Source organism: Podarcis liolepis, assembly GCF_965112155.1.
Source record: "Podarcis liolepis genome assembly, chromosome: 2".
Lineage (NCBI taxonomy): Eukaryota > Metazoa > Chordata > Lepidosauria > Squamata > Lacertidae > Podarcis > Podarcis liolepis.
Genome location: NC_139555.1, coordinates 50024283 through 50044343, shown reverse-complemented (window position 1 = coordinate 50044343; position 20061 = coordinate 50024283). Strand labels below are relative to the sequence as shown.

The 20061-nt window shown below is 42.3% G+C and overlaps 1 protein-coding gene across 9 annotated transcripts in view; it reads left to right on the top strand.

The window, feature by feature from the left end:
• Positions 1 to 19962, top strand: part of HTR4 (5-hydroxytryptamine receptor 4) — a 168824-nt gene extending 148862 nt beyond the window's left edge. For 8 of the 9 annotated variants that reach the window (XM_083482501.1, XM_083482506.1, XM_083482500.1 and 5 more), the window contains one exon: positions 7405 to 10781. In XM_083482501.1, coding sequence (XP_083338627.1) covers positions 7405 to 7492 — 88 coding nt within the window. In that variant the 3' untranslated portion in view covers positions 7493 to 10781. Of the gene's footprint in view, positions 1 to 7404; positions 10782 to 13695; positions 13822 to 17743 lie in introns of those variants that run through there. The other variant, XR_014520688.1, reaches the window with a different exon arrangement.
• Positions 19963 to 20061: the final 99 nt, after the last annotated feature.

Here is a 20061-nt window from a genome sequence, read left to right as displayed (position 1 = left end):
AACACAACGCAGCTTCTGAGAGAAGGGGTAGGTGTTGGTTTGGCATTAAAACCTCATGCAGATACAAAATGATATGGGCAGGAAAGCTGTCTAGGGTTAGGACCTAGGGCTGTATTTAAAATGATCAGGGAACAAAGTTTTGAACCGAGTTTCTTTGTGGGGAAAGGAGGTTGCTTCAGTACTCCTGAACTTTCTGCACTGTTAAAAAAAGTAACAATAACAAAACTTATTACAATTGATTCTTTTTATAGACAAACTGTTGGAGACAGAATCCTTAACATTGTGCCATTTAAAAAATCATAATTTCATAGCCTTGGATGAAGTGCTTTCCACACAAGGCTTTCACTCCACAACAGCCATGCTTGGTCCATCCACATTTTGCAGGACATCCACAATGTGCACCCAGTTGTGGACCATCTGTGTTTTCTCTGTGGCTCTTCCATCTTTTCACAGACCAGAGCATCCAACTTTTAAAAAAGAGTCAGGGTAGCACTCTTTCTGTAGGTGTATGTGTTCAGTGATCAGTTGCCTCCTAACCTGAGAATGTTGATTTCCACAGGGAAGGGGCATTGGAGTCAGACAGCTGCCATAGACATTGTATCTTGGCAGATGCCATTAAAAGGATTGCAGAGGGTGAAAATCAGGGGAACTGCACTAGAAAGAACAGGAGCTGTGCACAAACAGCATACGCTGCAGCTCAGTAACCTTCTTGAAGATGCAGAAGGCAGTGCTGGAGTGCCAGAACCACTCCACAAAAATGTATTTTTAAGGAAGTGGAAAAGACAGAGTGGAAGCCCCCTGCTTCATCTCTAGGTGAGAGAGCAGGTGGGGGTGCAGAGAAATCTCTTTTCCCTTCATGCTTAAACTGCCCGGCTCAAATAATGATTACTGTGATGGATGCAGTGAGAGCACCAAGTTCCTGACCTCTACTAAGCAACTTAAATGAGCTTTCACAGCCATGTCCCTCAGCAGACACACAAGTGCTGGGGTTTGTGTTCTTTTTTTGCTTAGACATGAGCAGCATCCAAACTAGACAAGTGGGATTCATATTCCATTCAGGGCAGTTGCCTCCCAAGGAGGAGAAACCCATTGCAGTACTAGCCTAAAAGGAGAGTTGGCCATAAATTTCCCTTTCTCTTCTCTCCTCTATTTCCCCCTATCTCCAAGGATTTTTCTGACCTAATTCAATTCTCCTGTTCATCTTACTAGACTATGTTTTTGGTCCATTCTTTGGATCCTAGAAGATTATTCAGGTGGTGAGGAGTGTGACGGTGTAGGAGGATGTGTCTGAAATGTCTAAATAAAAAAATTCCTTCCAGTAGCACCTTAAAGACTAACTAAGTTAGTTCTTGGTATGAGCTTTCGTGTGCATGCACACTTCTTCAGATACCAGAAGGAGGATGTGTCTGAAATGTCTAAATAAAAAAATTCCTTCCAGTAGCACCTTAAAGACCAACTAAGTTAGTTCTTGGTATGAGCTTTCGTGTGCATGCACACGAAAGCTCATACCAAGAACTAACTTAGTTGGTCTTTAAGGTGCTACTGGAAGGAATTTTTTTATTTAGACTATGGCAGACCAACACGGCTACCTATCTGTATCTGAAATGTCTGAGAGGGAGCTGTCAGCTCTCTTACTTAGCCTTATAATGTGGCAAAGGGTTTTCCTTCACCTCCACCACTCTTTTTTGTGCTTTAATTTAAAAAGGTTCTACTATGTGCACAGGGCTCTCTTTCTGCTGGCCACACTTCCTGGCAAGCCACCATATGTTAAGGGGCAACTAGGCCCAGAAAATTTCAGATAAATTTTTCCCCTACCCCCCCAAGAAAGAAACAGAATATCTCTCATTGTCCTTATTTTGAGGAAACTGGTGTGTGGAGGAGGGTTTGTCAAGTCCCTACTAGACACGTGTTCTGAACACGTGTTCAAAAAATTACTGTCAGTGTTATCTTTAATGTTCCATTTTTTAGAATAAATTAGGAAATAAAATAATAATATATAAAATTGGGAAATAAGCAACAAAGACTCTGTAAATTTATGAAAGATCAGGAGGCTGAGTATTGTTGGCCAAGATGGAAAAGTTAGATTGACCACAATGAGCAAGTTTAAATCTAATGTTGGAATCACCAACATTGATAAAAACCTACAAATGAAATGTGAGCTACTGAGGCAGATTTTTCTCTTGAGGATATTTTCCTGAGGAACAAAGACTGTGGCACTTTTAAATCCCATCAGGTGATGGTATACTTTCACTCAGCAAGCAAAACAAACAAAACGGCTATTTTCCCCAGGAATATAAATGTGTGTTCTTTCCCACCCACCCACTTTTTGAGTGGATAAGCCACTTTTGAGTGGGTAAGCCACTACGAAAGCAGTTTTTCTTTTCTTCCCGCTTGTCAGCAAATATGCAAAGAGCTGGTTTTTAACACATTCTGAAAGAGCTGGCTATCCGCCCTCTCTTCATAGCCTCCTGAAGCTCCTGAAGCCACGCTTTCACTGTGCCCTTTTCAGCAGACACCTTGTGTCATTTGAAATGCCTAGTTCCAGCCTAAGACTGCAAATGTTAGGATTTGTTTGATTATTTGGTTCACATAAGCATATGAGTTTTGAACATTTCTTTTTCTGAGCGAGTCAGTATCTCCACTTTGTACTTATGGCCTCATCCTCCCACACCCAAGAGGTGAGATCCAACCTGTTTGTCTGTTGGAGTAAAAAGAGTTCTGAATGTATTCTTGAAAAACACAGCTGTTCCTCACAGGAACATAACTAGGATGGTGCCAATTGGGTGCTTGTGAATGACTCTGAATCTAATCTCTGGGGACAGGACTGGCCCAATACATTTTGACATCTGAGGCAAATCACAAAATGGCATCCCCCTCTGCCAGGGAAGAAGGGGTGGGTGAAAACCTACATCAGGAAGAAGGGTGGGAAGAAACCAGCAGCACCTCCTATTCACCAAGAGGCCACTGTAGAGCTGCCAGGGGTGGGGGGCAACGAGGAAGTGGCAGATTCAGCCTCCAAGGAGTGTGCTACAGCTGTTGTGGCAGCAACAGAAGCAGGTGATGCATTCCTTGGAGCCCACATTTGCTGCCCCCATGGATCCTGCCACCTGAGGTGGTTGCCTCACATTACCTCATGGCAGGGCCAGCCCTTTCTGGGAAAGACACTGGTATCAATTGAAGCACATCATCAAGAGGTCCTAAAGAATTAGATCAGGGGTAGCCAGCGTAGTGCCCTTCCAGTTGTTGTTGGGCTCCATTTCCCATCTGCTCCACCCAGCTTGGCCCATGGTCAGGGAGAATGGGAGTTATAGCTGAACAACATCTGGAGGGCACTATGTTGACTACTTTTGGACTAGTTCCTGTTCACAGCCTGCTGCTATATAACAGCCGGGAGTTGCCTTGAGCACAAGGGGAAATGTGCTGTTGGGTGACTCAGCACCAGAACCACAAACTAGTAATTACTGGTGATCAGTGGAAACTTCCCCCCCACTGAACTCTGTAGAGAGGTGGGTGGGTTGTGCACCATTAAGGGACTGCAGACTCACAGAATGTCCTCCATATTATTACTTTGATGGGAGTTAAGTGAGCACAAGAAATAACAGAAACCAGAAGTGGTAGTCGTCAGAGCTTGATCGTGTTGCTATTTCCCAGAGAGAGCTTTCTGTGATGATTCATGCTCAACAGGAGGTTGTGAGCTCTGAGAAATTCTCATAAAAACTTCTGTATTTGAAATCAGCTTTGTGCTATAACTAATACTGCATCAAACTATCTGTGATGACACAAAGTGTGTGGAATTGACAGAAGTGTATTCTAATGCTTATGGGGTTTTGTTATGCTGCAGCAATTTAGAGCTATGGGAAGATTGTCTCATTTTTAAAATAAAGCAACTCCGGAAAGAACTATTTCTATTGTCGATTGCTGAAATGTCTCAAGACTGTAGAGTAACAGCCGTAATTCCGTAGCTATTTCCGTTTCTGGGATAAAGTAAGGCAAGATAAACTACTAAGTAATCTCTGACCCTCTAAAAAGCAGATTTAATGACTGCATTAGGTAATGGAAAAAGAGTAGATGAATAAAAGACCACACCACGCAAAATAGCCCTTTGAACCATCACGGTTTTGACTGTGTCCTGTATGTGATGCTAAAGTTACTGCTTCCTAAAATTCTATCTTGGTACAAAGTCTTAGAATTGTGAGCAAGACTTTAAAAAAAAGCTGAATTTAGCTAACGTTCCCTGTAATTATTGGCTCCTGGCTTTATTTTTAAATCTAAAAAACAGATTGTACTTGGTTTAAAAAAAATTACCTGACTCTATGTCCAATGGATCTGAGTACTCCTCCCTCTAGTCTTCTCCCTCAACATCCTATTATCAATAATGCACCATTATGTCTGAATCCTGGGTTTCAATCTCAAGACTGAAGTCAACTGTGGTCATGCATACAGAGATTTGCTTCCCTGTGCATGCACACAGCTTTTTAATCTTTGGGGTGGAGAGGCCTTATGCCTAAGACTGAGCTAGAGAAGAAACTGTGAGGGAAAGGTGTTGCAAAATGATTCTTCATGCTTCTCTTTTGTCCAGTTTTTTAGCCCATGTAGCTAAATTATTTCTGACAATTTTTGAAAGTTGTTTTTAGACTCCTATGAGTCACATACTTCAGCAGGTCCACACATTCCACAGTACACTGTGTAAAAAACACTAGTCTCAGGCTGCTCTGGTTCAAGAGGAGGAGGGGGGAGAGAGAGATTTATTAAAAGCAGTACATTTTTATTTCTTCTACTCTGTCACAACAAAGTAAGACTTAATATTAATTATGTCTGTTCTTCTGCTTCCTTTTTTTCTGCCAAAGGTTTACTAAAAGGTTCAGTAAACTTTCAGCAGCGGAAGAAGATGAGGAAATATATTTAATAAAGGTTTGCTTTCCCATAACAGAGCAGAGGAAGTCAAAGCGTACATTTTCTTTTCATAATAAATGTGTCTTTCTCTTCTCCAAAACCTTGTAGATCATAGAACTTGGGACTCCAGGTAAAAAGAGAGTTCTCAGATAACTTGGCAGTGGAGGGTTGAGATTAGGTTAAAACATCCTGAAATTCAGTTTTTAAAAGATTAAAGCATGATTGAACCTGAGATCTTCTGCACACAGAGCATATGGGTAGTTTCCCTTTGTGATTCTGCCTGCTTGGATGGCTATCTCCAGAGGGTACCTGGGGTTGTTCGGCTCCATGCTGCTTTCAATGTGGGGTTGCCACAGGGCTCAGTGCTGTTCAACATCTACATGAAGCCACTACAGGGCTTTGTTGTGCATTTTTTTACCCTTCTAATTGTATTGCTGTGTTTTAGGCTTCTATGGTTTTTAATTTTGTTTTAATGTGAGTCACTTCAAGTTATTTGGTAAGAGAAGCACCATCAGCATCAGCATAAAAATAATTGTCAGCAGTATTTTGATGATATGTGGCTCTGTTTCTCCTTTACACCTGTGGGTGTGGCACTGGATATGCTAGGCCAGGCATAGGCAAACTCAGCCCTCTGGATGTTTTTGAGACTACAATTCCCATCATCCCTGACCACTGGTTCTGTTAGCTAGGGATGATGGGAGTTGTAGTCTCAAAACATCTGGAGGACTGAGTTTGCCTATGCCTGTGCTAGGCCAATGTTTGACATCGGTAATGAATTGGATGAGAGCCAATAAACTGAATCTTTATCCCGATAGGACTGAGGTGCTGTTAGTGGGTGATTCTCTTGGATGGGGTTAGACTCCCTTTGAAGGAGCAGATGAGCCATGTTCCTAGATGTACTGTACAAGTCTTAAAGTGCCTCATGTTCACTAACTGATGTGCATATGATTGTGCCAAATCAGCTGCTTCCAGCAACTACTTCTACATATAAACCTTCCAGTGTGATCTACTGACTGGTCATAAAACACAGAGGCTATTCTCAACAGGGCTTGCTTCCCACCTGTGCCCTAAAATGATAGAGAAACAGATGCTTCACAGCATGCAATAACAAACAGTCATCCTAATCTCTCTGCTTTGTGTTCTTATGATGCAATTGTGAATTATGTTGTTTGCATTTGTAATTATAGAGCTGAACAGATGGTGGAAGGCTTATTTCAAGGCAACACATCTACTAAAATAGCCTAGTCTGGGCTCCTAAGCAATTGCTAACTGTAAGCCTGAATCATTAGAATTGGGGATTATTTACTTTCTCTTTTTCATATAACCAAGGGAAAGAGGGTTAAGCGAGATGGGAAGTGTGAAAAACAGTGGATGTTATTTAAAATTGCAGCAGCCAGGTGGAACTGATTTCTACAGTTGTATATTTGTACCTTAAGAAAATGTGAGCCAGGAAGATTATCGAGCCATAATACTTGACACCAACTTTTTTCTAGATTTCTTTTTTAAATTATATTGCACCTTCTGTCCCATAAGTTTCCCCAGGGCCCCAGTTCAAATTCAGAAGTGGGGTAGGAGACTATCTAGTTAAAACTTGAAGTATCCTTAGTTCAGTTTTTACCTACAGGTTAGCAGAAAGTACCCATATGCCTTTAAGCCATTCCCTCCCTCTCTTGTTTAACTCATAAGTGATGTATCTGTGTGGCTGGTGATTTCCTGTCCTGTTTGGGTGCTTTTCTCTCCAACCACCTAAAAATAGAGGTTCAACACTGCACTGCTTCCATCTTGGTTTGTGTACTGATAGCAGAAAGAGGTGTCTAGATTAAGCCTGATTGCTACCTCCTTCCCAATAGAAAATCAGCATGTGAGGATGTGTTGGTGCCGTTGTAGAACTCTGGGCTCAATTTGAGCCTCTTCCCACAACAAATGGCCATCATATTTCAGTACTGCCATCCAGACTGGGCAGTGCACCAGAGAGCTTTTATCAGCCTCCATACCAACCAGAGTTGGCCTGTAAAAAGTGCTGCTACTAAATTTTGGAACTGACCAGGTTGCAAGGACAATATTATTAAGGTGGGTTCCCTTATGGGTCCGATCCTTTGAGGAGATGTGTCCTCAAGTTGTCTATATAGGAGAGAGTGGAAGTTTGTGTTTGTACTAAATAGGATAAAGATTTTTGCTAATCTGTACAGCTAACTGTGTCTGACAATTGTGTATCCAAATGATGCAGGATAACTAGAAATACTTGGTTTTCCTTTTAGTCACTACATTTCAAATTAAAGTCATTCTCCACAGCCAAGTAGTTTAGTGCACATGTTCTTAGGTCACATCCACATGATACATTTAAAACACTCTTATATCGCTTTAACCAGTCATGGCTCTTCCCCCCCCCCCAAAAAATGTAACTTGTTAAGAGACACGCTGCTTAGGCATTTCAGAAAGGCTCTCCCCGCCCCTGGCATTCCTTGCACTTGTTCTAATGTGGTCTTTCCCTCCCTTCCTCCTTTTCTGTAGGTATACAGTCTTGTACAATGGGCAACCCCAGGAACATGACAAGCTTCCGATCCATAATGACCCAGAATCCCAAGAGTCCTGCTTCTGACTAAGGTCCCAGACTGTGATCTGCCATGCAGGACAGTTGCAAGATGATGGTGCACCAGGAACCTATTGCCAGATCAATGTTGTCTGCATTGCCATAGTGCTCTCCTCTACTGATTTGACATCAGCAGCAACAGCAAGGATGTGCTTCCCAACCGGAAGGATTAGGCAGTCTGCAGAGAGGAGGAAGGAGGTCCTTTTTTTGTTGCTGCGGAGTGATGCCTGGAAAAGTCATAGTGCTTTGCATGTGATGCACAAACAGTAAGCAACAGATGTGTCCGTACACATCTCTCTGTCTCTGTCTCTCTTTTGTATTGCTGTGTGGCAACAATATGAATCTTCTCCCAGAATTTGACTTGAAGTGCTAATATCAAACCACACTTTTGCTTAACCAAAAAGAAACAAGGAACTGATACTATTTTTCTCAGCTGTTTTTAATTGTGAGCTTTTACTCAAGAAATGTACTCCCCCAGCTGTGCAAGAAGAAAAGTGGCAGTCACGCTATGCATGTTCCCCCACCCTAGTATGTCTCCTGGCCAAAATATGTTGAGGAGCATGAATAGCCCAAAGAGAACTACGCTGTGGCCTAGGGATATGGAACTGATTGCGGTATGAAGTCCTGCAGCTCCCACCAAACTGATCTACTGTGCACAATGTGAAGATTAAATGATGAACAGCCACAGATTCCATCACTAAGATGTCTCCATCTGCCCCCTCACACGTTGTCAGTGAGATCTTCATCTGGACAAACTTTGGGCAGTGCTGCTACGAAGGAAGAATGGGCCAGGAGGCAGAACCCTTAAGAAAGGAATAACTCACCTGTAATAGTTCACTAAGTGCCATCTTGACGTGCGTGTACATTCGACCACCCTTTATAGCTGAAGAATGTGTTTGGAAAACTGATTGACTCATTTACTTGCCCCATTTTGCCAAAAGCTGGCTCTGTGGCTCAGGGACTGTGTGTGATGGACCAGTAGCTACTTGTGTGTCTGAGGGTTTATCAGTATTTGCTGATGACCCCAGGCAGTAACAGGAGCAGAGCCCTCAGTTAGGGAGTAGGCAGGCACCCAGGTGGGAATCCAGGTACATGATGTAAGACAGGGAAGAAGGCACTAGAGGCAGTTGCAGTGCCAACAGCTGCTGCTTACGTGGGAAGGGTGGAACAAGTAAATATGCCTTCTGGAAGGGCCATCTTGGTAGGAAACGGGTTGTTCAGAATGATGAGGAAGTTGAGCTAGGCAAAGATTCATTGGCTCCCTAGGCTGGGACAGCTGCCTGAGTGCTGTGTCAGCTGGTGGGACCTGTAATGCTGTTTATGTGGTACCCACAACTCCTTCAGTAGAGATGCTGCCTTGGTGGCAAGATGTTGGAGCCTGCTGGAGGTCCTGGTTTGAGACCCCTAGCACCTTTGCAGGGTCCCCCCCCCCTTTTCTAATGCTTTAATGGAACTTCAGATATTTTCCCTGTGCAACTGTCCCTCAAAAGGATGTCAGCCATGCTTATGTCAGCAGTTTCCTGCATGCAGATGTTACTGCCTTCCTTATTAGTGGTAGCTCTGCTTTTCTTTGCATGTTATGTTTATCAGCTTTGCTGTAGACCGAAGGACTCTAGGAGTTTGATTTTCACATCATGAGATATGTGCAGATCCAAGCATGGATCTGTATTCTCCTTCACTGAAGATCTAACCTAAAGATGACAACCTTGCTCTGGACAACAGGTATTTTGTTACATTGTATAATTATGTACAGATTTTTTTTAAGTGTATAGGAGAAAAACATTATTTATTATTATTTTAAGGGAATTATTATTTTCCCATGGACGTCTTCTGAGTTTAGGAGCAAAAACATTTTCATTAGTGTTTTGTTTTTGTTTTTTATTTAAAAAACAGTTTTATTTTTCTGTTGCCATGTGACAGCTGTTCACTGTTTTAAAAGAAGAAGGAAAAGACAGCTTTTATAACAAAACAAATGCAATTCAAAGGACATTTCATTGGTCTACTCTTGTTGAGAGGATGAGTCTATGGCTTTTTACCCTGGAGTTGCTCTGCAGACTCTTGTTGCTTGTGCAGCTGGCCCCAGACTATGGGGATTTAGAGTGCTATTTTAGTGTGCCCAGTCTTTGCTGTACACATGTCAAAGCTTACTTCATTCTGCTGGGTAGGCTCTAACCAGCCTGTGCAACTAGCTTTACAGATTAGCGTAACCCAGCTGGGAGTGGGGAGAAATCCTTTGGATATTTTGCATGCTCGCTGTTGTGTGCTGCCATACCCAAAGGGAAGTGAGCAGGGGCATGAGCTTTATGAACCCTGGAGAAAACTAGACTGCATGATCACACCAGTGTTGTAAAGCCAGAGGAGCTAAAATGGGCCACCCGTGTGGCCCTGTGTTGAGACTGAGTGATTCACTTCTTTCATACTTGTCCTGCTCCGCAGAAACTAGAGAACCTGGAACAATGACATATCAGCTGCCAAATTTACATTTTAACATCCCTCTCCACACCCCACAAGGCCAGCCCATGCTGTTTTGTTTTTGAGGGGAAGCTGCCATTACCACCACATTGCACATCATCCTTTGCCTTCCCCTCCACCTCTATGGGCAATTCTGGAAGTTAGCCTTTATTCTGCTGCCCTGCACCCTGTCTGTGTCAGATGACAGCCAGCGGATTGCTTTCATCAGGAAATCCAGTCATTCTCACCTTTCATTGAAATATTCTTCCTCCTCCCAACCACATGGGAGCCACTTACTCACAAGAAGCTCCTGTGTGACTGGAGTAACGTTGAAATGACCAAACCATGTGAAGATGCGATACTTGCTTGCATCTTTCTCGTGGAATGAGCACCATTCCAGGAGCAGGTATAGATTCCGGGAGAAAGACCTACCCAAGCAGCCCTGCTTGGGGATAATGCAGCTCTTACATGGCTGCTTGCAGTGCTTTTTTCTGGGGGTGCGCATACCCCTAAACATTTTGTGAATCTAGGTTTGGCCTCATTGAGGGGCAGTATTTCAATATGAGTAGGAAAATGAGAGTACCCCTAAACATTTTTTTAAGGAAAAAAAGCACTGGTTGGATGAATGTCTAAAAACTACCTATATGGTTTTTAAAAAATGTATACTGTGTCCAATAATCTGAAAACCAGATTTCATTAAAAATTGGGTGAGTCTGGGTTTTGTGCCACTAAGAGCTCATATGTAAGCTTGGCTGAATTATATTATTGTGAACAAGTGCAGACTCCTTTATCTGACATATTTGGAGGACATGATTTACTGTTGAATAAAACAGTGTTTTATTGACAAGTGTTGGTCATTCTTCAGAACTCTTCCCAGCTATAGCAACTGTTCAGGGTGATCTGTTTCTTCTCATGGTCCATTCTCTGTAGGGCATAAACTGAGGGGGGGGAGGAATCCCATTGAAAAAGCAAATATGTTGGATGCTGTGGTGATAAACTGAAATGCCAGCACTGATTTTTGCAGGAGTTTGTAACAAAGCCTCCTAGATTTTATGTCCCTACGTGTGATCTGTGACAAACACCCTAACTCTTCATTTCATAGAAATAACAGGCACCTGTTAAGATACTGTACAGAAGCACTGACTGCACCATTCTCAGTAAGCTCTGTTCATCTCTAAATCATGGTAAAAGGAAATCTAATAAATGCATTTCACAGACAGAAGACTGATGCATATAAAGCAGAAGATCTGAACAGGAGTGCAGAGGAGAGGTCAGACACTTCAATTAGAAGTTGATCAGCCCTGTCTAGAAGATGCAAAGCAATAAATGGATATGTGCTTCTCAAATGCCAGGGGTACAAGCTGATAGAGATTGCCTGGCTTATGTGAGAGGTTCAGCTAAGTGACTGCCACAGTTTTTGTGCACCAGGCGGTCAGTCTAATGGTGTGCCATAAAGCAGAATCTTTTTTTGAACTAGTATTTAGGAAGGAAAAGATGAGTAATATAATTCAGTGTTGAAATGCATGCTTTCAAAGCTATTCCTTTAGAGGGGTAATCATATACTTAAAACCTGCCACACTGTACAATTGTCAGAAGTCATGCATATAGAACACAGTCCCAGCAATGTTAACCATATGAAGTCCCAATGTGTGGGGGTGTTGATTTTAAAGGTTCTCTGCAAATGTTTGCACTCACTCCACAGTTGGGGGTGTTGCTGTCTAACCAACCCCCTGCTGTTTGTGCCTTAGATCATGGTGGTGATGGTTAGCTTGTCTTTGGGATCTGGTATTCAGCCTTATACTTTGTTGAAATAGAGGGGTTCCATTTCTCTCTCAATATTAATGGTTGATCATTTAGCATGAACTTGTGTGGGTTGGGATTTTTTGTAAGCTATCAAAGCTAGAGCCATCCTGTGGTAATACATTGCATGAGTTAATTAAGCAATGTACAAAGAGCTTTCTTTTATCAACCTGGAGCTCATTGCCAATCAATTTCATTGAGAGAGCTAAAACATGTAGTCTTAAGAGAAAGCCCATTTAGTCTATCCACTTCCCATCACTATTGATGATTGTTTTCTTCCTTTTAGTTGTCTTTTTCTAAACTGAAAGTACCAACCTCTTTGGCTGTTCTTCATAAGGGTGGTGTCCTCACCGGTGGTAAGTCTAGTCATGGTTTTTTTGCATTTTTCTAGTTACAGTTTGTATCCTAGAAGATCATACAAATACATGATCCAGCAAAGGAGAGACAGATACAGACACAAAACCAATATGTAAGTTTCTCTACAGCTAGGACAAAATGTCACTTAAGTTTGGAATACTGTGGACCCTGAGAAACAGGATTGCCAAGAGAGGTTCTTGTAGTTGATGTAGAATGAAACATTACATCTGGGGCTTATTATTATTTATTTCTTTGAATTACCACTTGCTTACTGCAGAGTAGACTCTAGTTATAATGCATGAATGAGCCCGAGGCTATTGATAAAAAGTCGGATCAGGCAAAAGCTTTTGATGTGTCCTCCCTCACCCAAATGGAACTGCTTAACTTGCTTAACTGTAAGAGTGATCAAGGGATAGCACTATTTTTTTTTATGTACTAGACACAATAAGCATATTTTTTAATGCTGCAAGCACAATCCATAAAACAGAACTGTGACAGCAGTCAGGCATTGGAAAAATTTAGCAGATGCATGGCATTTGTTGAACGTAATTACAATAGAGATAGCAGAAAGCCAAAGATGGCTACAGAATCTTCTTGTGCTTGTAATAGTCATTCTGTAGGAATCTGTGAAAGTGTTTTGATCTGTCAACTTTGCTTAATAGTTAGATGAGTCTTTAGCTCATTGACTGTTCCCTTTCTCAACTGATAATTTCCAGGCAGAGTTTAGGAAGATCACACATTTGTCTTGTTAATCCTGAAAAGAACTATTTTTAGTTTCTCTGCTGCAAGCCAGAAGAATTACAGGAAGACTGACCAGCCTGAAGGTGGAATACTGGTCATGTTAGCCCCATTAGGGGCATAGAGCTGAGTCTCGCACATGTAGCTCGGGACTCAGACAACTGCCAGACAGGTGGCAGCTGTGAAGGACACACGGCTGCAAGCTGTGGCATGCTAGGAAGTGCCAAATATGCACCCAAACACACTTTTTATTTAATGGTAAAAACGTACTGTGAGTATGATGAGACGGGCAGTAAGTACATCCACTTTGGCTCCACAATCCCAAAGGTAGTACCTAGGAGGACTGTGGCGCATATAGCACGTAGATCTCTTGCTATCTGAGTGTCTTCATTCGTCCCAGATCCCTAAAGTTGCCATTTTAGTAGCTGCGCTCACTTCCACTCTCATTTTCAGAAAATATTTAAAATGGCGATGGGCTTTTGCATACTTGCTGCTGGCAGGCACCTTCCCTTGCTGCTCACCTGCTCCAGCTAGCAGACCAGCTACCCATTACCCACAGCAGTGATGGGAGTGATGAGATGTCAAGTGGTGGCACTGGCATTTGGGTGAAGACCAACCCCACAACCCTCCTCAAAAGGTAAGAAAGGAAAGAGAAATGGGATGATGTTGGCCATTAGAAGATGGGCAGTAACAACCAGGAAAAGAACAGCTGTAGCAGCATCCACTAAAAGTAAAAGTTATGGGGGTGGGGGGGTCTACCAGAAGTGCTAAAGTGGTAGTGGGCCCCCCCAGGTATTTAATCAGGGGCCTCCTGAAACCTGGCACTGCCTCTGAGACCAAATAATGCAACTTTCATTTTTGTTCAGTTTGCTTTCCAGGCACATAGTAAACAAGTTTCATGTCTGGCCTCTGTGACCCAGGAAGTTGTGGCTCCAGTCTTGCTACATAATGAAAGAAGGGAAGGCACCAGCACAGAACAAAGACCTCAAAAGGTACAGTGCAAACAATGGAAAGGCCCAACATGTCCACAGGGCATCTGAGCGTGTTAGAACAATTCTGTGGACGCTGGGTTAAGAGTCTTCTCAGATCACCTTTGAAGTCTGCTGTATTTCAAATTTTCATGTTCTTAGTTTGTTATCCCTCACTTCCAGCAGAATGAGCCTAACTATATTATGCGTACAGAGTCAGGAACCTAGGAAGCTGCATTGCACCAGATATTTGTTTTTCTAGCCCAGTACAGTAATACCTCCGCAAACATGCACCTCGTCTAGCGTCCATTCCAGCGAACGTCTGCTGCAAACCCGGAAGTACAGGAACGGGTTACTTCCGGGTTTGCTGCTCGTGCATGCACAGAAGCGCAAACCGCTCCGCGCACGTGTGCAGACGTGGCACTTTTCCCTGCATCCTTTTTGGCTAGCGGCCAGGTCTCCAGAACAGATCCCAGCCACAAAACAAGGTACGACTGTACTGTCTGCTCTTAACTGTTAGTAGTTTTCTGGGGGCTTAGATGGGGTCATTCCCATCACTTGCTATCTGATTTTTAAATTTGTATTGTGAGGGCCTGTCTAAATAAGGCAGTTTTCATAAGATGGCCTAAGGAAGTCGGGGAGTATTCCTGCTGAACCTCTACTGGTAGGTATTTCCATAGAACAGGGCCTGCCATACCAAAGGCTCTGCCCCCAGTGAAGGCCAGCCATATGACAGGTGATCACCAGAAGTGTCCCATCAGCAGATATCAGGGCTTGTTCACACTTCTGCTTATCCCATGCATAGAAAGCATTGGTCCGAGAGGTTTTTCATTTGCCCCATGCTTTCTAGGCATGGTTGAGCTCTAAGTGATAAAAATGAAGCATAAGGAGTCAGGTGGAACTTTAAGGAACTTTGGCCCTGAGACTCTTAATACTGGTCATCTGCCCTGAAACATCAAACAGCCCCACGCTTCTCTTTGAACCATGAGAACCAGCTTGGGGACATTCAAAGAGCAGTATAGGGCTGTTTGCAAAAGGGCTTTCAAACAGCCCAGCGCTTTGAAGTCCAAGGGGTTTCAAAGCACAGCAGATCTGTCAGATTTGGTCCTCCAGGGCTGGGGAGATAAGGATCTAGAAAAAGCTTCCCCTCCACTGAGAAAGTCCATTTATATAACACAGCCAACACTACCATCCGATGTACTGTGATGGGTAGTAGATTTTGGGTGGCATTGAATGGAGACAAGATGTCAATTACTGAATGTACTGAAAATCTTTTGCAGTGTGGGAGGAGGACATTGCAAAGGAAAGGGTTTGTTTGGTCCTTCTACTCACCCTCCTTGGTTCCATGGAGCTGGGGCCACCCCTTTGAACCCTGGGCCTGCCATGTGAAGAGCTGCCATGTGAAGTTGGAAGGAAACTGAGCTGGGAGCACATGAATGGGAGGGCTGCCTAATGGCACACAATCTCCTCCCAGGCCAATTCCCTCTCCCTCTGTAATGCCATAATCTGCTGTGCGTGTTCCTGCTACAGCTAAATAGACCATTGGAAGGCAAACAGACTGGAAAGAGGCACCCCTGAGGCCAGTTCATACATCCTTGCTGTCTGCCTTTCAGTCACTCCGCATTTGAGAGTTTAGAGTTAGAGGTTTCACAATCTATCAGTGGTGGAAAAGACTGGCTGATAACACCACAGCTCTGCCAGCCTTGCTGTGATTTTCCTAATAACGGTTTCTGGAGAGATGGGGAATTTTAGGTTGTACTTTTCCCCAAATGCAGGATTTATCTTACCTGCCCACTCAGCTCTCTGATGATACATCTCCTACCAGTGACGTGGTTCTGCTGCGCTTACCCATGAACATTATTTGGTAGATAACAGATTTGATGCAATAACTACAGCACACTGTTCAGGAAGTATAATACAAGACACCAAAGTATGTTCACTAACCAAGCTTTCAGCTGCAGAGCATGAAACTGAAAATATAATCTCTCTCCACCTAAGCTCTGAGAGCCATAAGTGTGACAGAGAACCAAAGCAAAATCAAATTTAATACTTCAGCGCGAGCTTCCTTGCCTACTTATTTTCATTCCATGAATGCTTGGCAGTTAGGGTTTTTACATGAATTCACAGGAGTTACTCCCATTAATGGACCCAGCAAATAAATACAGTGTATAGGTTCCAACAATCATCTTTCAGGCACACACACACACACAAAAACGCCCCCAAACATACTAGTAAGCATTTGAAAGAACCTAGACATATATGTATGTACACGCTACATTCTTACTAAAGGTATTAGTCCTAACCCTACTTACCTAGCAATAAGGTCCACTGAATTCAATAGGACTTACTTCTGAGCAAATTGGTCAGGATTACAGCATTACAGGCAAGCATCTTTGACAAAATAAAAATGTTTTTCTAGTATGGCTCCAGGAAAAAAATGTGATCCTGTAGCTAACTTTAGTATTCTGTTAATTTTGTTCAGTTTTATATATTTTAAAACCGAAAAGCACAATGCAGGTAAGTGATTGAAGTTTTGTGATGCAGCTACATCTAGGGGTGGAACAGGGCAGTGCACTGACAGCTGGATTTTTTAATAATTTATTTTGTCTGGATACCAAGATGAGTTTCTGGCTAATTTTGAGGCTTCTTATGCAACTGGACAAAAATATGAAACCCTTTATGTTTATTCTTGGAGATCCATTAGTTTTAATAAAGTTATGTACCAGGGAGAGATCTGTAATGATAAAACTTTCAATCGCGTCAGGAATGTTTTGCAGATATCCCTGTTGTAGTTGGAATGCAGGATTCCGCTCTCTCGCAACATATTTATGAAGAGTTTTAAACAAACAGAAGATTAAAGGGTAAATCAAGCAGACTGCATTCTTAGTTTACTGAGGCTTGAATTCCATTCACAATTTGAAAGGGAATAGATTATGCAAACAGATAACCCTCAGAACTGTTCAAGTTAGTTACCTCTAATGCTCATAAATGATCTTCTTCAACTGTTGGGGTTATATTTAGAAGCTATACTTCATCAAAGCTTGATATCAAACTTATTTGCAGATGTTTTCTAATTTATATCTCATTGCTTGATCTCAGAAATGCGGGTTTTTGTGTGTTTTTGCCAGTTCCACTAAAAATACAATCTTCACATATTGTATGTATTATTATAGGTATACTATTCTAAACACAGCATACACGTGCGCAGTCCAGGTTTCCAAAAGCAACCAGCGCATAAAAATATAGTGTTATATGCATTGTGGTATACATAAAAATACTTACACATTAATACTGTTGCATGCCAGTCCCATTCTCCCGAGTGGTGCAAAATTGCTGGGGTCCCAGGCAATTTTCCAGGGTTTGTGTTTCCTTTGGAATGAGGTGCAGCAGATAATGTGGTATCTTTGTAGACAGCTCAGTTGGTAAAGCACACAATTCTTAATGTCAGAGTCATGATTCCTGCATTGCAGGGGGTTGGACTAGAAATAGGTGACCCTCAAGCTCCCTTCCAACTATGCAATTCTATTATTCTATTTACACATATATACCATCTGAGCCTACAAGTGAGGGCATCACAGCAACAACACCCCAATAGGCTCTCGCAGCCCATAGCTGCAGCATTGAATTCAAACAGAAATCAAGCATCACTTTGTCTCTCTGCCTTCCCAGCCAGCTGCTTCCAGCTTCTAGCTCACATCACTCAACCCTCAACTCTGGCCTTTGTCTTTCTAACTACTAGTGAGCTGAAGAACCTGAGAATCAACATGGCTTCTTAAAATGTAAGTTCTCTCTCACTAACCTTTTTGAGCTCTTAAGTGTGTCAATAGGCATGTCAATGGGCATAATCTGGTAGACCTGGGAAGCATTGCATTTGAAGAGATAAAAAGGCTCTTTCCAGGTAGAAGGACAGTACCTAATAAATCTGTATCTATTTATTGCTGTGCAGATAAACATGAAATTCCTGTGAAGATTGGAGAGACATCAGTCTAAATATAACTGTAAATGTGTACCAAGTGTTCAGGTAAGCATCTTTTTAGTCTCTCTCAGTATGGTCAGACAGTGTGTCCATCCACTGCAATCAGTGGTTAAGAGTGTAGATTTCTAGCCCTTAATTTTTGTCAGCTTGTAGTCAGTTCAGCCTATCAAGCCGGAGGTGAGAGCTACCACATCCCCAGAATCTACCCTCTTTGGCAGAAATGTTAAGACTCTGAATTCTAAGTTAATTTTAGCCCTCAGCCCAGAATTGAGAAACCATCAAGCAGTTGCACACCATATGTACCAAATGATTATCTGAATAGACACATCCTCACCATGTCCTTTGCATGTTTTCTCATCAACACCCAGTGTGTCTGGAAAACTTTGCTGTTGTATAGCCTCACAGTGTCTGGAACATATTTTGGCTTTAAGAGTTGATTTCCACTGAACTTGTAAATATAGGTTGATCTAGTTCTTTATTCCTCAGCACAATGTCAGCCCAACAGGACTGTACAGTACAGGAAATCTGCTGGCTTTAGAAGTGACTCAACAAATTCCATCAGAAATGTGCAAAGCTGTTTCATGTGTGCTGAGGGATGCAAGCCCACAAATCCTGCAAACTGGGTGATTTAATCTACCAGTAGATGTGTAGCAGAATATATGCAGCTTAAAGATCCTCAACAGTTAGGAACTAATAGAATTGATTCACTCTAATTGATCAGCTCATTCGAATTGATGGAACTCTTGATTCAAAGCTCCCGCACTAGTTGCGTCGGGGTGGGGGGAGTCCTCAGGTGAGTAGAGACCAAAAGTCAGTAGTTATTCAAGTTCTTTAGAACTTGATGATTACTTTCAAAGCCTTAAACAGAACTGTCTTCACCTATATGTTCAGCTCCATACTGGAGGACCCAATGAGTTGCCCAGCAGGAAAATCTATTTGGTGCTTGGTCCATGAAAAGGACCAGGCCATCTTTGTGATGGCTCCTTCCTGGTGGAATTCTTTCCTGGCAGTTAGGCAAACACTCTCTATGATCTTCTTTAAATAAGCTTTGAAAATATCCTTTCATAATGGTTCCTGGAGTTCAAATTGGTATTGCAGGCAATGGGAGCTATTCTCCAAGGCCAATTTTATTGTAAATGTATTTATTTTAAATGTAATGAGGTTAATATTGTTGCATTAACACTTTTAATTACTTAATTTTATGGACTGCATCCCACTTTGTCCCTCCATTCAGCTCTACTATTTCCCATTGGATGCAACCCCTCTTTCTATCTGCTGGTGTGAGCTCTGCTGCTAGGAGCCAGTGCAAAGCCTTAAACTGGATGTCCTGAGGGAGGGAGCTGGGGCAATATGACTGCTGCCCAACTGTCCTGCCCCACACCTTCTGCTGTGGTTGCCATAAGCAGCAGGGCTGAAGGTGTGGCTCTGCAAGCCCTGTTAGGAAGTTGTAATTTGAGAACGGATGCTTCTCAAAATTGCAGTGGGGTGAAGGTCTTCTAAATATGAATGCATGCACCAAGAAAATAAAATCCATGGAAGTGGGAGGTTTTCAGGGTGCTGAATTCTGTGCTTCCAAAGAACACAGAACCTTGTATGGCCTTTCCTCTTGCATTTCATATCCATTCACTCAGAGACATTAATTAATGCACAAAACACAGCTTTCAGCAAAATGCAGGGAGATAAGCTCTCTAGAGATGCACGAAACAGAAGAAATAAGATTAGATTCCAGCCATTTGCTGAACAGGAAATGTGTTCATATCCAATTACTACTAAACGGCTGGATCTTTTACTTCAACCTTGATTATATAACCTTCCTGTGTCAATAAATAACTCCACATAACTGCCAATCTTATTTATGCAAATACCCAGAATGCTCGCATAATTTGGTATCTCGAGGCTATTGAGACAAAAGATGATGCACTGCTCTATAATTTCCATCTTCAGGATTTACGATATTCTGAGTTTTTTATTCACAGAATAGCATATCAAGAATGGGATTGGAAGGTGAGTGCCCTCTCTTTTCTTGCCATTCTATACAATAAAAACCTAGCCAATATTTTTTTATCAAGTGTATTTGCATCTTTTTAGAAAGGCAGTGTATCTTGGAGGAGGAAACTGCAACAGAAACCATTTTTAATGCATTGCTTTATCTTGCACTCTTGCACTTTCTGAAATAAGATAGAAGTTCTCAGTTTGTGTGTCTGCGTTTAATCTGACTGTTTTCTATAGGTCATGCCCTGCCCACTTCTGTCACTCTTTGACTAGCTTAGCGCCACTGATTTAGTTCC